At 40.8% G+C, this 15,191-nt stretch overlaps 1 protein-coding gene across 5 annotated transcripts in view; it reads right to left on the reverse strand.

The window, feature by feature from the left end:
• The window catches only part of LOC122564952 (centrosome-associated protein 350-like), a 155,839-nt gene extending 143,331 nt beyond the window's left edge, over positions 1-12,508 (reverse strand). For 4 of the 5 annotated variants that reach the window (XM_043720497.1, XM_043720498.1, XM_043720496.1 and 1 more), the window contains exons 1-4: positions 12,077-12,508; positions 6,278-6,427; positions 2,565-2,664; positions 1,609-1,652 (exon numbers count right to left, since the gene is read on the reverse strand). In XM_043720497.1, the coding sequence (XP_043576432.1) occupies positions 1,609-1,652; positions 2,565-2,661 (141 nt within the window). In that variant the 5' untranslated portion in view covers positions 2,662-2,664; positions 6,278-6,427; positions 12,077-12,508. Of the gene's footprint in view, positions 1-1,608; positions 1,653-2,564; positions 2,665-6,277; positions 6,428-12,076 lie in introns of those variants that run through there. The other variant, XM_043720501.1, reaches the window with a different exon arrangement.
• Between the last annotated feature and the right edge of the window lie 2,683 nt (positions 12,509-15,191).

Below are 15,191 nucleotides of genomic sequence, written 5' to 3' on the forward strand. Positions count from 1 at the left end.
ACTCTATGCTACTTTCTCCCCACCCCCACCCTCCTCTCACTTATCTCTCCACCATTCAAGCTCTCTGCCTCTATTCCTGATGAAGTGCATTTGCCCAAAATATCGATTTTACTGCTCCTCAGATGCTGCCTGAACTGCTGTGCTTTTCCAGCACCACTCTAATCTAGACTCTAGACAGAAATGGTCCAAAAGCAAGCGAGACAAATTTAGTTTGGGAAACTTGGTCAGCATGGATGAGTTGGACCAAAGGGTCTGTTTCTGTGCTGTATGACTCCATGAACATTCTCGATCAAAATGTGATACCAAAGTACATGAACAATTAGTAGGTTGGATGATTGAAGGCTGATTGGGAAGGTCTTTGAGAAGGTAAAAGCATAAGAGAGGTTTATATTGAAGGAATTTCAAGGATTAAGGAACATTGATTAAAACCAATGTTCCATAGAAGGCCAGCATTAAAGGAGTACAGAGTGCCAGAAGGGAAAGGGCAGGAAGTGTTGCAGAATGAAAGGCTTTGAAAACAGGGAGAATGAACTTTTAAAAAAGAGGATTTAAACTATACTCACTGTTGTCTTCCCATCAGTGAATTGCTCAAGTCTTTCCAGCTGACCTTAACTCCCCCTAACCTTGAACTTGGCTAATCGGCTTTGTATGGAATTTTGTCAAATACATTTTGGGAGTCTACATTTATGGGTTTTCCAATTACATCTTGAGCTCAATAAAGCCAAATACATTGTTCAGAAAAGACATCAATCTTGTGAATACATCCAGACTGTTTTTGGTTTCATACGATGCACATAATCCTCAAATTTGCATAACAGAGACAAATAAACAGAATGAAAGAAGAGACAAAGAAGGTGAGAATTGTTTTTAGTGTCCACTCTAATCTCACATGGCATTACCTGGCGTGCTAGAAACTCAATCGAATCATACAAATGGAAGGAGACCATTCAGTCTATCATTTATTTGAAAGGATTAATCAATTGATCCCATTTGCCTGTTTTTTTCTCTTTCTCGTAAGCATGTTAGACTGCCAACAGCATTGACTAAAGGTTGGGATGAGCTGTATTTTTGACAGAATAAGGTAGAATGATAATAGTTTCACAAACTGATGAAATTCTAAATGAAGGAGGTGAAATTAGATTAGATTACAGTGTGGAAACAGGCCCTTCGGCCCAACAAGTCCACACCGACCTGCCGAAGCGAAACCCACCCAGACATTTACCCCTTATCTAACACTACGGGCAATTTAGTATGGCCAATTCACCTGACCCTGCACATCTTTGGACTGTGGGAGGAAACTGGAGCACCCGGAGGAAACCCACGCAGACACGGGGAGAATGTGCAAACTCCACACAGTCAGTCGCCTGAGGCGGGAATTGAACCTGGGTCTCTGGCGCTGTGAGGCAGCAGTGCTAACCACTGTGCCACCGTGCCGCCCACTAATATGGCACATAGCCTGATTTCTACAGAATATGAATTTCTATAGCATGTGGTAGATCTGATAAGGGCTGGGCAGTTAGATGACGATTCACCCCATGCATCTCCCATGTGGTAGGAGAAAATCTTTGCAGAATGCATTATGTTACCTTCTGACAAAATTGCACTCACCACTGATTTGGCCTCTTGAAGATTGTCCAAAGCCAAGTCCACTTCTAGAAATTAACAATATGTGAACTAGACAAACTTAAAAAGCAAACACATCACAACATTTTGCAAAAACAAAAACTTAAGCTCCTGCCATTCATCAAGCTGTTATTCTGAGATTGGTGGTATAAAAATTGGAAATCAAAGAGATAACCTCCACGCCAGCTATAGTACACAAATTACAGCCACAATTGGGACTGGGGCTGGGACTGTCTCATATAGAATGGCGGTGCCATTATAAGTGGCATTTGTTCAATTTGATCTTCAAGGATGGGTTTGATTGCCTGATGGGGTTGGAGATCAATTTTCCAACATATTTTCCCCTATTAATCGTGTTTATTCCCTCCTTATATACTGTTATGGCATTTGTGGCTGGGAAATGAGTGGGTTGGAAGGAAGGAATATGTTTAGTTGTGATGTTCAGCCATCCAGAAAGTGGACCAGATATGACCAAATGGTCAATTATTACTTGTCAATCCTTGCATGCCTGCATGATGCACCATTGGGCTTGAAGTAATCAGTATGGAATTCAAATACCTTATTATTTATGTGTTTTTTGATTTGTAACCTAATGCTACAAATACATAATTGCATTGGTTATTTTGATCCATAATGACACAAATATTGTACAAGATAAATATAAATGTCCAACTTAAAATAACATATGCAATATTTGAATTATACAAAATTAAAATACTATGGGTGCAGTAGAGCAAAAATAAAAACAAAGTGCTGGAGAAACAGTCTACAGACAGGAAACACAGTTAATGATGAATTCAATCAGATTCTACTTCAGAACCATAGTTTTCATCACTACTTATCTTCAGCTTATCTTAAAGAGAGGACATAGCATTTAAGTTATATTGAAAATGGGATTACATTCAATTGCTTTCCATGCTAGAAAGATATAATGAACTTACCATCGAGCTTGCAAGGACTTTCTATCCTAAATGGGATTAATATCCCAGTGGAAGCTCCATGTTGCTCGCTCCTCCTCACTATCTGTTCCTTACTCATGGTCTAATGAAAGAAAATTGGAAGATTTACATTGACTTATCATCTCATCATCATTCAATTCCAGCTCCCAGACTGACACAAACAATAAATTACTTGGTAATCCCGTTTCTGTGTTAACACAGATAAAGATGGAAGCTGTTTTATACAATGCAATTGGAGGAGCAAATAGTTAATTATTTTATTCCTTCAGTGATATTGTTTGAAAATGCAATGCTACCAATGACCTCAACTCGTACTTACCAAGCACAATCCTGAATTCTGGATGTAGGTTTGCTCGCTGAGCTGGAAGGTTCATTTCCAGATGTTTCATCGCCCTACTAGGGAACATCTTCAGTGGGCCTCCGGGCGAAGCACTGTTGATAATTCCTGCTTTCTATTTATAGGTTTAGGCTTCTTTGGGTTGGTGATGTAATTTCCTGTGGTGACATCATTTCCTGTGGTGCTACATGGATGTGTTGTCCCAGTTGAAGTGGTGTCCTAGGATGGATATGTTGTCCCTACATTGAACACTACACTACATTGGACAAACAGGCAGAAAACTAGCCATCAGGATACATGAACATCAACTAGCCACAAAACAACATGACCCTCTCTTAGTAGTATCCTTACATACAGATAAGGAAGGACACCACAGTAGCCTCCAGCTTTGCCCGGAGGCTACTGAAGATGTTACCTAGTAGGGTGACGAAACATCTGGAAATGAACCTTCCAGCTCAGCGAGCAAACCCTACTTCCAGAATTCAGGATTGTGCTTGGTAAGTACAAGTTGAAGTCATTGGCAACATTGCCTTTTCAAACAATACCACTGAAGGAATAAAATAATTAACTTTTTGCTCCTCCAATTGCATTGTACAAAACAGCTTCCATCCTTATCTGTGTTAACACAGAAACTGCATTTCCAAGTAATTTATTGTTTGTGTCAGTCTGGTGTTGGCGGGGCCTTGCACTGTGTGCTGCTGCAGTCTCCTGAACAGGGAGCAGACTTTAAAAACTCCGAGCCCCAGAGGAAAAGCATTTAATCGATTAACCAAATAATCAATTATCCAAACGAAATAGTACCCACCCATCACATTCAGATAATCGAGGTTCCACTGTAATTTAGATGAATGTGAAGTGCTGCATCTTGCTAAGACAAACAAGAGCAGAACTTACACAATAAATGATAGGGTCCCGCGTAGAATTGTTGAACATAGAGACTGAGGGATACAGGCATAGTTCCTTGGAAGTGGAGTCGCAGGTAGACAGGGTGGTGAAGAAAGCATTTGGCATGCTTGTTTTCATTGGTCAGTACACAGAGTGTAGGAGTTGGGATGTCATGCTGTGGCTGTACATGACATTGGTGAGGCCACTTTTTCAGAATACTACATTCGCTGCTATAGGAAAAATGCTGTTAAACTTGAAGGGGTTCAGAAAAGATTTGCAACGATGTTGCTGGGTTTGGAGGGTTTGAACTACAGAAAGATGCTGAATAGGCTGGGGCTTTTTTATCTGGAGCGTCGGAGGCTGAGGGGTAACCTTATAGAGGTTTATAAAATCATTAGGGACATGGACAGGATGAATTACCAAGTTCTTTTTCCTAGGATGGGGGACTCATATAGTTATTGAGATGTACAGCACGGAAACAGACCTTTCGGTCCAACACGTCCATGCTCCAAAACTAGAGGGCATAGGTTTAGGATGAGGGGGGACGGGGGGAGATTTAAAAGGGACCTGAGGGGCAACATTTTCATGCAGAGGGTGGAGTGTGTATGAAATGAGCTGCCAGGGGAAGAGGTGGAGGTTGGTACAGTTATAACATTTAAAAGGCATCTGGGACAGTATATGAATAGGATGGGATTAGTGGGCTATGGGTCAAGTGCTGACAAAAGGGATTAGATCAGTTTAGGATACCTGGTCAGTGCAGACAAGCTGGACCAAGGGGTCTTTTTCCATGCTATATAACTATTACTCTACTATAACACTGTATATAGCTGGTATCGTGAGGTTCCTCACTACATTTCCAATTGCAGGTTTGTTTTGCAATATACATGTACTGTTCATGCCAAATATTCTTGGGTGCATTCAGCTCATTTTCCACAGGGTCCAGCCTGGTTTAGGTAAGCCTGACAGAGTGGCTTTTCACCACTGAACCTTCGCGGTGGCTGCCCCAAGCTTTAATGTGTCCTTCAGCAAGTCATCTCGAATCTTAGAACATGACAATCATCAACACCTCACCATCAACAGCTCTATCATTTGGAGGCCAGCAAGATTTGGACAGATCAAAGAACTGAGTTGATGGTCTTCTCGCAGTAAGTTGATGTTTGTTCTGGTTTTTCATCCCTGAGATAGGACTGTACATCAGTGAGTTCTACGTGACTGAGTGTCATTTCCTCAAGTGGACTTGAATGGAGAGTACTCTGCTAAGCAACTGAGCCACAGCTGACATTTGAATAGCCAGGGTATGCCACACTCCCATCCATCAAACTGATGGTAAATGTCAGATACAGCTGAACTTCTGGTTTGTGTCAGAATGATTAAGAATCCGAATGCTCAGATCACAGAAAAAAATGTACAGTTAAAAACCTAACTGCTCTAATTGGTCACTTAAAATTGGTTCCGCAAACTTGCTATCCCCAGGGTTGAAACAAGTTCATTTCGTATGCAAAACACGACTTTGAAAATGCACATTTTATACACGCACATTTGGTTTGAAAAGTTATTCAAAACCACTTGACACAGATTGTTGGTTTGGCCTGGCAATGTATCAAATTCAGCTGCATTGCTGGATAATACATTTAACTGGGCTCATATCAGGGGACAACTCAGTCGATAACCCACCTATGGATGCACACCCTTGGTTTGCCAATATCCACACTCTAGACCAGCATTAACAATTTGCGTTTATACAGCACCATTCACCTTGGAATAAAATCTAATGCAAATGGAATGTTGCCCTTATTTTAAGGGAGGTGGAATATAAGAGTAGGGAAGTCTTATTGCGACTGTACAAGGTGCTGAAGGGACCACGTCTGAAGAACTGTCAGCAGTTTTTGTCCACTTATTTAAGGAAAGATATCATTTCACCAGAGGCAGTTGAGAGAAGGTTCATTAGGGAGAGGCTAAACAAGTTAGGATTCTACTCACTGAAATTTAGAAGAATGAGAGGCGATCTCATTGAAACAAATCAGATTCTTAATAAAGAGGTTTAAGGTAAATGCTGAGGGGATGTTTCCCCTCATGGAAGAGTCTAGGATAAGAGGACACAGTTTCAGAATAAAGGGGTGCCAATTTAACACAAAAATGAGGAGGAATTTCTTCTCTAAGAGAATTGAGTGTCTTTGGAATTCCTTGCCACACAGAACTGTGAGGGCAAAGTATTCATGTATATTTAAGGCTGAGATAAATATCAGCAGGGGATTCAAGGGTTATGGGAAAATATAGTAAACTGGATAGAAGGAATGCCGAATCCGTTATGATCCTTTTTAATGGCATGGGATGCTTATTCCTCAGTAATTTGAATTTGAGGAGGTCATAAGAGAGATGTGCTCTACTTTTAGATCATTGGTTGAGCTAGGTTGCCTTGAATACCAGAGGTTGATTTCTCACTTCCTGTACCCTGGATTGCTCTTTTACTTGCCTAGTCATGAGGTAATCTGTGCCAATCCATTTACTTTGAGCAAGGACCCAGTCTTCCCAACTTAATATCTCCAGTAATCGTCGGATGGTCCAAGGACTCCAAATATAGATGGTGTGAAGCCGATCTCTGAAACACCACTGTCAAGGAATCCTGTGGGGGATCAAATACAAAACTTTAGACGTTGGCCTATTACGTTACGAGATATAACTTAATTTTAAAAGGAGATAAATTCAGGGATGTGCACAGAACCAGGATTTAAAGAACACAGTATTCTCAGAGTGTTCAAGGACCAGAGGAGGTTTCAGAGATAGGGAGGAATGAGGGATTTGAAAGAAATAATATGAATTTGAAAATCTGGGAAGAATCTGGAGCATTTGAGGCTTTTAATAATCAAACATGTTCAGTTCACATCACATCACATCACATCCATGGGTTGCTGAATGTTTGGGAACAGTGTGCTTGACATTTTGTGAGCCTCTGTTCCTATCCACTCATGCCCAGGGATTATCAGCTGTTCCCATTCACTGCCGTTTGCAAAGCCCTGCTCATCCAACACCTCAAACAACACACAGGCCTGCCAATGAAGTCCTCTAAGTTTGACATATGTGATTGGGTACTGAGGGCATCCAATGCAGATGCAGTCTAGAAATCAAAATATTCAAACAGAACTGGTTGAAGAGTAGGAGTGATTAAAGGAAACACAAGGAGGTCTACTTGCAATTCCTCAGTCTTGCCCAGGACCCCACAGGATTCCTTGACAATGGTGTTTCAGAGACTAGCACCACACTATCTATATTTGGAACCCTTGGACCGCCTGACAATTACTGGAGATATTAATTAAGTTTGAAAGACCGGGTCCTTGCTCAAAGTAAATGCAAGCTACAGTCCAACCTACGGCACCCTCCTTTCTCCACGAGCGATACAGTTCTCCCTCCTTTTAATGATATGTGCTATCTTAAGAAATGAGTTTCCCAAGTGAATTGGGTGAAAATTATGAATGCTTAGTAATCTTCAACCTTTGTTTTGGTGTTGCTAGCCTTTTGTGATATGGCCCACATAAATACTTCTCATAGCCTCAGGGGCACATCTGGAGAGTGGGGGTTTTGGGGAAAGACTCTCCCAATTTTCGATTAAAGAAAAAACTGGGAAAGATGTAACATGAGTTGCACATTTATTATTCACCTGTTTATATGTTCAGGAGAAACAGAAAAATTAGTAGGTTCCATTGGTCCCTCGAGTCTGCTCCTCCATTCAATGAGATCATGACTAATCTAATTGTGGCCATAACTCCATTTCCTGCCTGCCCCCACCATAAATATTGACTCCTTGTAGATCAAATATCTGTCCAACTCAGCCTTGATAATATTCAATGATATAGCTTCTACTGCTTCCTGAGAAGAGAAGACTAAAGACACATGGAAGATGAAATACCTCCCCATCCCAATTTTAAATGGGACGTACTGTATTTTAAAAGTGTGTCCTCCAATTCGAGATTCTTCCATAAACGGAAACATTCTTTCAGCTGGCAACTCCCACAGTATCAAGAAACACTGTTGCACACCCAATACATTCACCAAAGAATTTAAATCCTCACTTCAAAAGTTTGGTCCTGGTTTAAAATTTAACCCATAAATGAGGCACCAGCTCTTTCAAAAACTCCTTGGCCCCCAAAATTATCAGAACGATAAATATAAACATAAATGAAAATTAAGGCATCATAGAGGGAGCTTTGAGAGACCTACTGTTGATGCGTTGAGTTGTAGGTAATCCTCAGGTTACGGACCCCAGATTGATACTGATTTTTTCAATTATTCATTCATGGGATGTGGGCATCACTGGCTGGGCTCGCAATCATTAGATGCCCCTGACTGCCCTGAGAAGATGATGATGAGTTGTCTTCTTGAACGGCTGCAGTTAGACCCACAATGCTGTTAGGGAGCGAATTCCAGGATTTTGACCCAGCTACACTGAAGGAACACTTGGAATATTTTTCCAATTCAGGATGGTGAGTGTCTTGGAGGGGAACTTGCAAGGTGGTGATGTTCCCATGTATCTGCTGTCATGGGTTTGGAAGGTGCTGACTGTGCATCTTTGACAAAATTATTTAGCAGATAAATCAATTCGCATTTTCTTCTACACAAATAGCTCCATTCTCAACCATTGGCCTTGTAAAAAAAAGTCAGTCTCCAGACCACGCGGTGTGGTGGCTTAGTGGTTAGCACTGCTGTCTCATAGTGCCAAAGACCTGAGTTTGATTCCAGCCTTGGGTGGCTGTCTGTCTGTCTGTTTGCATATTCTCCCGTCTATGTGAGTTTCCTCTGGGTGCGCCAGTCTCCTCCCACGATTGAAAGATATACAGGTGGATCGGCCATGGTAAATCCTCCAAAATGTCCAGTAATGTGTAGGTTAGGTGGGTTAGCCATGGAAAATGCATGGATAGGGTAGAGGGGGGTGAGTCTTGATGGAATGCTCTTTGGAGGATCGGAGTGGACTCAATGGGCCAAATGGCCTGTTTCCACACTGTCAGGTTCTCTGATTTTAAAAACCTTGTTCACTTCAAAACTAATCACAGCCCTCTTATCTTTCATGCTATCAAGATAACTACCAAGTTAAGGTTCTATTTTCAAGGTCAAAAGATAGTGTTCAGTTTGAACCAAAAGGTACACAAAGCAGGCTGGGAACAATAGTATCTTTTATTTTCAGACTTGTGGAGCTGCAATCAATCTCCTCAAAAGGAATAAGAGAGAAAGTAAATCGACATCCTCCATTATTACAGCACCACACAACACTGTATTAATACACTGAGCTTCCTGCACTCTGGAAGCTTCATGAAAGAATCATTGAGTCCTCAAATTTAACATGTGCAGCATTAGTTCTAGAAGCTGCTTCAAATACAACCATAAACTCTCTTAGACACACTGTGCAAAAGTCTTTCAAAGTGACAATATTATTTTCCCTATAACAACATCTTGCTTTTCTGTAGTACCTTACTCCCCGTAAGACATCCCAAGGATCTTCACAAGAACATGGTCAGACAAACAAAAAAATTACACATAGCAAAAGATGGACACATTTCGACAACCAACCAAATTCTTGATCGAATAGGTTCATAAGGAAGAAGCAGGCAAGTGAGAGCCAAACTAAACTAGCAACCTAGATTTTTAAAAAAATCTATTTGAATGCTGGGGATCTGAAATGAAAATGCAAAGTGTCCAAGAGTCAGACTTGCCATAAATGTTGCCAGACCTCCTGAGTGTAACACCATAAGAAATAGGAACAGGAGTAAGCCATTCTGCCCGGCTTCACTATTCAATAGGATCATAACTGATATGACATTCCTCATTTCCATTTTCCTGCCTTTCCCCATAACCATTGATTCCCTGACTCATCAAGAATTAACCCCAGCTTTAAATATTTACAAGGACTCTGCCCCTACAGCTCACTGTAGGAATTCCAAAAACAGAAAAGAAATCCCTCCACATCCCTGTCTTAAATTGACATTCTTTATTTCTGTGATTATGCCTTTGGTCCTAGACTCTCCCATGAGGGGAGACATCCTGTCAGAATTTATCATGTCAGGCCCTTATGGATCCTATATGAGTACATTGAGCACTTTGTGTTTTTATTATGCAACGAAACGTTACTTCGATGGAGATTCAGACTCACTCATAATGCTTACAAATTATTCATCATACACCAGGTACACATAAACAGTCACCCAAGTGAAACTGATACGCCAGAATATATCAAATAAAAAAGAATATTATTCCTTCTCATCCATCTGAGGGATTAAATTCCACTTCAAAGATTTAAGCACATAATCTAGGTTGATATGCCAGCAGATTTGAGGGAGTGCTGCATTGTTGGAGATTGCTGCCTTTACAATCAGCTTTAAAATGTTTTGTTGGAGGACAGGCAAATTTGTTCATTTCTAGCCAATATCTATCCCTCAAATCAACCAACTGCAGCAGATTCTCTTGTCATTAGCACTTACTATTTGTCAGACTTGCCATGATCTTACTGAATGGTGGCCATGATGTGGAGGTCCTGGTTTTGGACTGGGTTGAACAAAGTCAGAAGTCACACGACACGGGGTTATAGATCAACTATCTTAAATCACAAGCTTTCAAAGCGCTGCTCATTCATCAGGTGAAGTGACTTCAAAGCAGCACTCCAAAAGCTTATGATTTCAAATAAACCTGTTGGACTGTAACCTGGAGTCATGTGACTTCTTACTGAATGGTGAGGCAGGCTTGAGGAGCCAAATGGCCTATCCCTGCTTCTAATTATTATGTTCGGACAACTTTGATGTGTTCAGATTGGTTGTTGCATCTCCTCAATTATGGCAGTGACTATAGTTCAAAAGTACTTCATTCATTAAATTCCAATGTGCTTTAGTCAGAAGTTTTAGAGAATTTCAAATCTGTCTTTCTTTAACATAAATTAATTATTAACAGATACTAAATGAAGTGATATTTTATGTCAAGTGACATTGTCAATTAGTCCCAGATTCCAAATGGATTGATGGTAAGCACATGAAGAATACCATACCAAGCACTGGAAAATTTTTGACAACTGAAAGTTTTTACCTTGAGGAATAATAAGTGTATGGATTAATACTGAATACTTTCCAGAGGACTGTAAGGAGAGTTATAAACTGCAAAACTGCCATTAAATTGTGGAAGCTAAAATGCAAGCTAAATGACTGAAACATTTACAAGGTTTTGAAACCCAAGATGAAAATCACTTTCTTCAGTTCACATTGGCCACCTAGAATAATATGTAGGAGAAGCTAAACCTAAAAATGAGTTCCTTTGAAGCAGTATTTATGACCACTGACTGCTTTGATGTTCCTGGAGTGTTCATAAAGAAAGATGCACAACCATCCATAACAGGTTTTCATGAGCAGGATATTTTTAGGTTGTGAATTGGAAGGAAATAAAAAATTAATGGGCTTTATGATTTAATGTACCAAGCTGCTCCAGCTCTTATTGACAGCAACAGACAGGGCAGAGCAGATACAGATGCAAGCTGCAAATCAGCTCTCAACTCTCTTGTGAGTTGTGGCTCAAGAAGTAAAGTTTTAAGACAAACAAAACTCATACAACGGTTAGTTTTCAACACCTGTTTTTAGCGAATAAAAACCTTCCCAACCAGCCCATTGGTGCCCCATCCCCCAATTTAAGGGTGATTCCCTTAATGAATGTTAAGCTTCAAAAGCTATTTCTCCACTTTAAAATATTATACGCTTAGATAAATCATAAACAGCAAATGGCCATTTTTTGAAAAACAACAGCTGTTTTACAATAATTACTGTAACAGATTTGCTATAAAAATAGCCAATAATACAGATACACATGTCTTCTTTTTAAAAAGCTTTTAAAAAAACTACTCAGATAAAGCAGTTATCACTAAATTCATCTATACAGGAAATAAAACAGATTAGTCAGTCCTGCATTTAAAACGTGCTAAGCAAGTTAAAGCCAATCAACTCAAAGTTTACAGGGAAGAATTTTTTTTTAATGAAAGCTTATGGTAGCTGTTGAACTATTCATTAAAAACACATTTCCAAATTTGAAAACAGATCTGTAGTTGGTGCATAATCTACATGGTACACATATGTCTACGTTGAACAATATGCATTTAAAAATAACAAGGTAGCTATAAATTATGAAGGTTTCTGGTGATATTATTCTTGGCATAAGCTCTTTTCAGCACTCTGAAAAAGAGACATTGAAATGTGTAGTCAAAGTGACTTAGTAAACGAGACGGCTTGAGCTCCACGTCTTGAATCCTTACCTTGAGGTCGCAGGCAGCGACCTGCTCTGGAGTCTTGTACCGAATTTGCTGTGTGGGCACTTGCGGCTGTTGCTAGCGACTTGCGGTCTTCTCCGGAGGCAGGGCGATGCTCGAAGGCAGCTTGTTCCCTCCCGAGCTTGTCTTGGGCGCCACAAGTGGCGGCAAAGTCCAAACCTTTGAAGGGATCGAGCTCACTCTGTGGCTTTTCGCCAGCAACCTCTCCTCTTCCCGCACTCACCAGTAGAGCTGGATGGATTACTCACATTCAAACCAGTCACATCAAACACTGAAGACAGACAAAACTTCCCTTCACTTCCTACTCTTATACTTTTCAATCCTCCCATCACCCCGAGCAGCAAATATCGGGCAAATAAACATACAGGAAGCAAAGTCAGCCACCACATTGGAAATCGAGCAGTCAAATAGGGCAGAATGATTCGTAAAGATGACAAATAATAAGGTAACAAAGAGACATTTATAAAACGACTATGTTGCCATTATTTGTCACAAATACACGAACAAGGGTTTGATGCGATTAGAAATTCCATCCAAGGCATCAATTGTGGAGTTTGTACATTGCGTGGGTTTCCTCCCACAGTCCAAAAATGTGCAGGTCATACTAAATTGCCCATAGAGTTAGGTGCATTAGTTATGGGGAATGGGGCTTTGAAGGGTTGGTGTGGACTAGTTGCGCTGAAGGACTTGTTTCCATACTGTAGGGAATCTAATCTAACTCTTCCCCTTTTAAAACTTATTGCGAGTCTGGGGTCGGAAAGTCTGGGAACATTATGGTCTTGCGGTAGTATCACCGGACTTATGCTGAACAAGAGTCACTTCAGAGACAAAATATTAACTCTGTTTGTCCCTCTACAGGTGCTGCCAGATCTCCTGAGTATCCCTGTTCTTTTTTATCCCTGGGTCATGATGAGGATATGGGTTTGAAGCTGGTGAAATTTAAATACAATCAATACACCTGGAATTGAAAGCTGGTCTTGATAAAGGTGATCTTAAAACTATCAAAACCCATTGATGGAACGTACTGTCTTTATCAGCATAATGTGACACCACACCTACCACAATTTAGTTGACTCTTAACAGCCAGTCAGTTCAAAGCCAACAAGAGATCGCCAACAAATGTTGATTTTGTGACAATGCCTACACCTTGTGAAAAAAGAAATACATAAAAATGCTGTTGACATATCTTTGTCTCAAACCTTTACTATCCCGCACTCCAAACCACCAATCCTCCCCACTCCCACCCAAGCCAATGTATCAAAATTATCTGGGGCGTAGATGGGATAAACAGGAAGATACTTTTCCCATGGTGGAAGAACCAGTGACCGGGGATTTAAGGATTTCCAGAAGGCCTGTTACAAGGTTCCACACTGGAGGCTGCTGAATAAGACCCCATAGCTTTAGAGACAGGATATTGGCATGGATAGTGGATTGGCTGACTGGTAGAAAGCAGAGGGTAGAGATGGCAGCTGGTGATTAGTGGAGTTCTGCAGGGATCGGCGTTGGGACCACAGCTATTCACATTATACACTAATGACCTATATGAAGGAACTCAGGGCATTGTTGCTAAGTTGGCAGATGTGACAAAGATAGGTGGAGGGACAGGTAGTGTTGAGGAAGCTGGAGGCTACAGAAGAACTTGGACAGATTATGAGAGTGGGCAAAGAAGTGACAAATGAAATACAATGTGGCAAAGTGTGAGGTTATGCACTTTGGTAGGAACAATAGAGATGTAGACTTTTTTTATATGGAAAAAGGCTTTGAAAATCTGAAGCGCAAAGCGACTTGGGATTCCTAGTCCAGGATTCTCTTCAGATGAATACACAGGTAGGTGCAATTGGCACCTGAAGAAGGGCTTATGCCCGAAACGTCGATTCTCCTGTTCCTTGGATGCTGCGCTTTTCCAGCAACACATTTTTTAGCTCTGATCTCCAGCATCTGCAGTCCTCACTTTTTCCCTGCAATTGGCAGTTAGGAAAGTAAATGCAATGTTGGCATTCATTTCAAGAGAGTTGGTATCCAAGAGCAGGAATGTACTGCAGGTTATGGATAAGGCTGTGGTCAGACCATATTTGGAATATTGGGAGCAGTTTTGGGGCTCGTATCTAAGGAAGGATGTGCTTGTGTTGGAAGAGGTGCAGAGGAGGTTTATAAGAATGATCCCAGGAATGAAGGGCTTGTCATATGAAGAGCAGTAGATCTGCACTCAATGGAGTTTAGAAGAATGAGGGGAGATCCCATTGTAATTTACAGAATACTGAGAGAGATGGATAGAGTGGATGTGGAGAAGATGTTTCCACCAGTAGTAGAGACCAGGGCCCAAGGCCCAGCCTCAGAGTTAAGGGACAGCCCATTAGAACTGAGATGAGGAGCAATTTCTTCAGCCAGAGGGTGGGGAATCTGTGGAACTCATTGTCGTAGAAGACTGCGCAGGCCACGTCATTGAGTGTATTTAAGATTTGGAGATGCCGGTGTTGGACTGGGGTGTACAAAGTTAAAAATCACACAACACCAGGTTATAGTCCAACAGGTTTAATTGGAAGCACACTAGCTTTCGGAGTGACGTTCCTTCATCGGGTGATAGTGGAGGGCTCGATTGTAACACAGAATTTTTAGCAAAAATTTGCAGTGTGATGTAACTGAAATTATACATTGAAAAATTGATTGTTTGTTTATCACTGTATTCTAACAGATGAAAGGCTTCTTTCATGTGTAAATCACAAAACCTTTTTTTTAAAGTTGTATTCTCGGGTTAGCTGTTAATAATGGTGATAGCTAGACAATGTGTTAAAGGTGTTAGCCCCCTGTGTTCTCTGTCTATGACCTGATGTTTAGATTGATTCTAATCTAAAAAATGAGATAACAGAGTTTTATATAAATTCATGCAATTTTTGAGCTCAGAGTTCTACTTGAATGTATGCAGTTTGTGAGCAAAGCGCAATGTAACTCTGTAAGTACAAATTTACCCCACGAAATATATGTGTGCATGTGGGTCTTTGTCTGTCTGTGTCTGTCTGTCTGTCTGGGGTGGGGGTTGTGAGTGTGAGAAAGTGTGTGTGTGTGTGTGTGTGTGTGTGTGTGTGTGTGTGTGTGTGTGTGT

This window comes from Chiloscyllium plagiosum, chromosome 30 (assembly GCF_004010195.1).
Source record: "Chiloscyllium plagiosum isolate BGI_BamShark_2017 chromosome 30, ASM401019v2, whole genome shotgun sequence".
In the NCBI taxonomy this organism is placed as follows: domain Eukaryota; kingdom Metazoa; phylum Chordata; class Chondrichthyes; order Orectolobiformes; family Hemiscylliidae; genus Chiloscyllium; species Chiloscyllium plagiosum.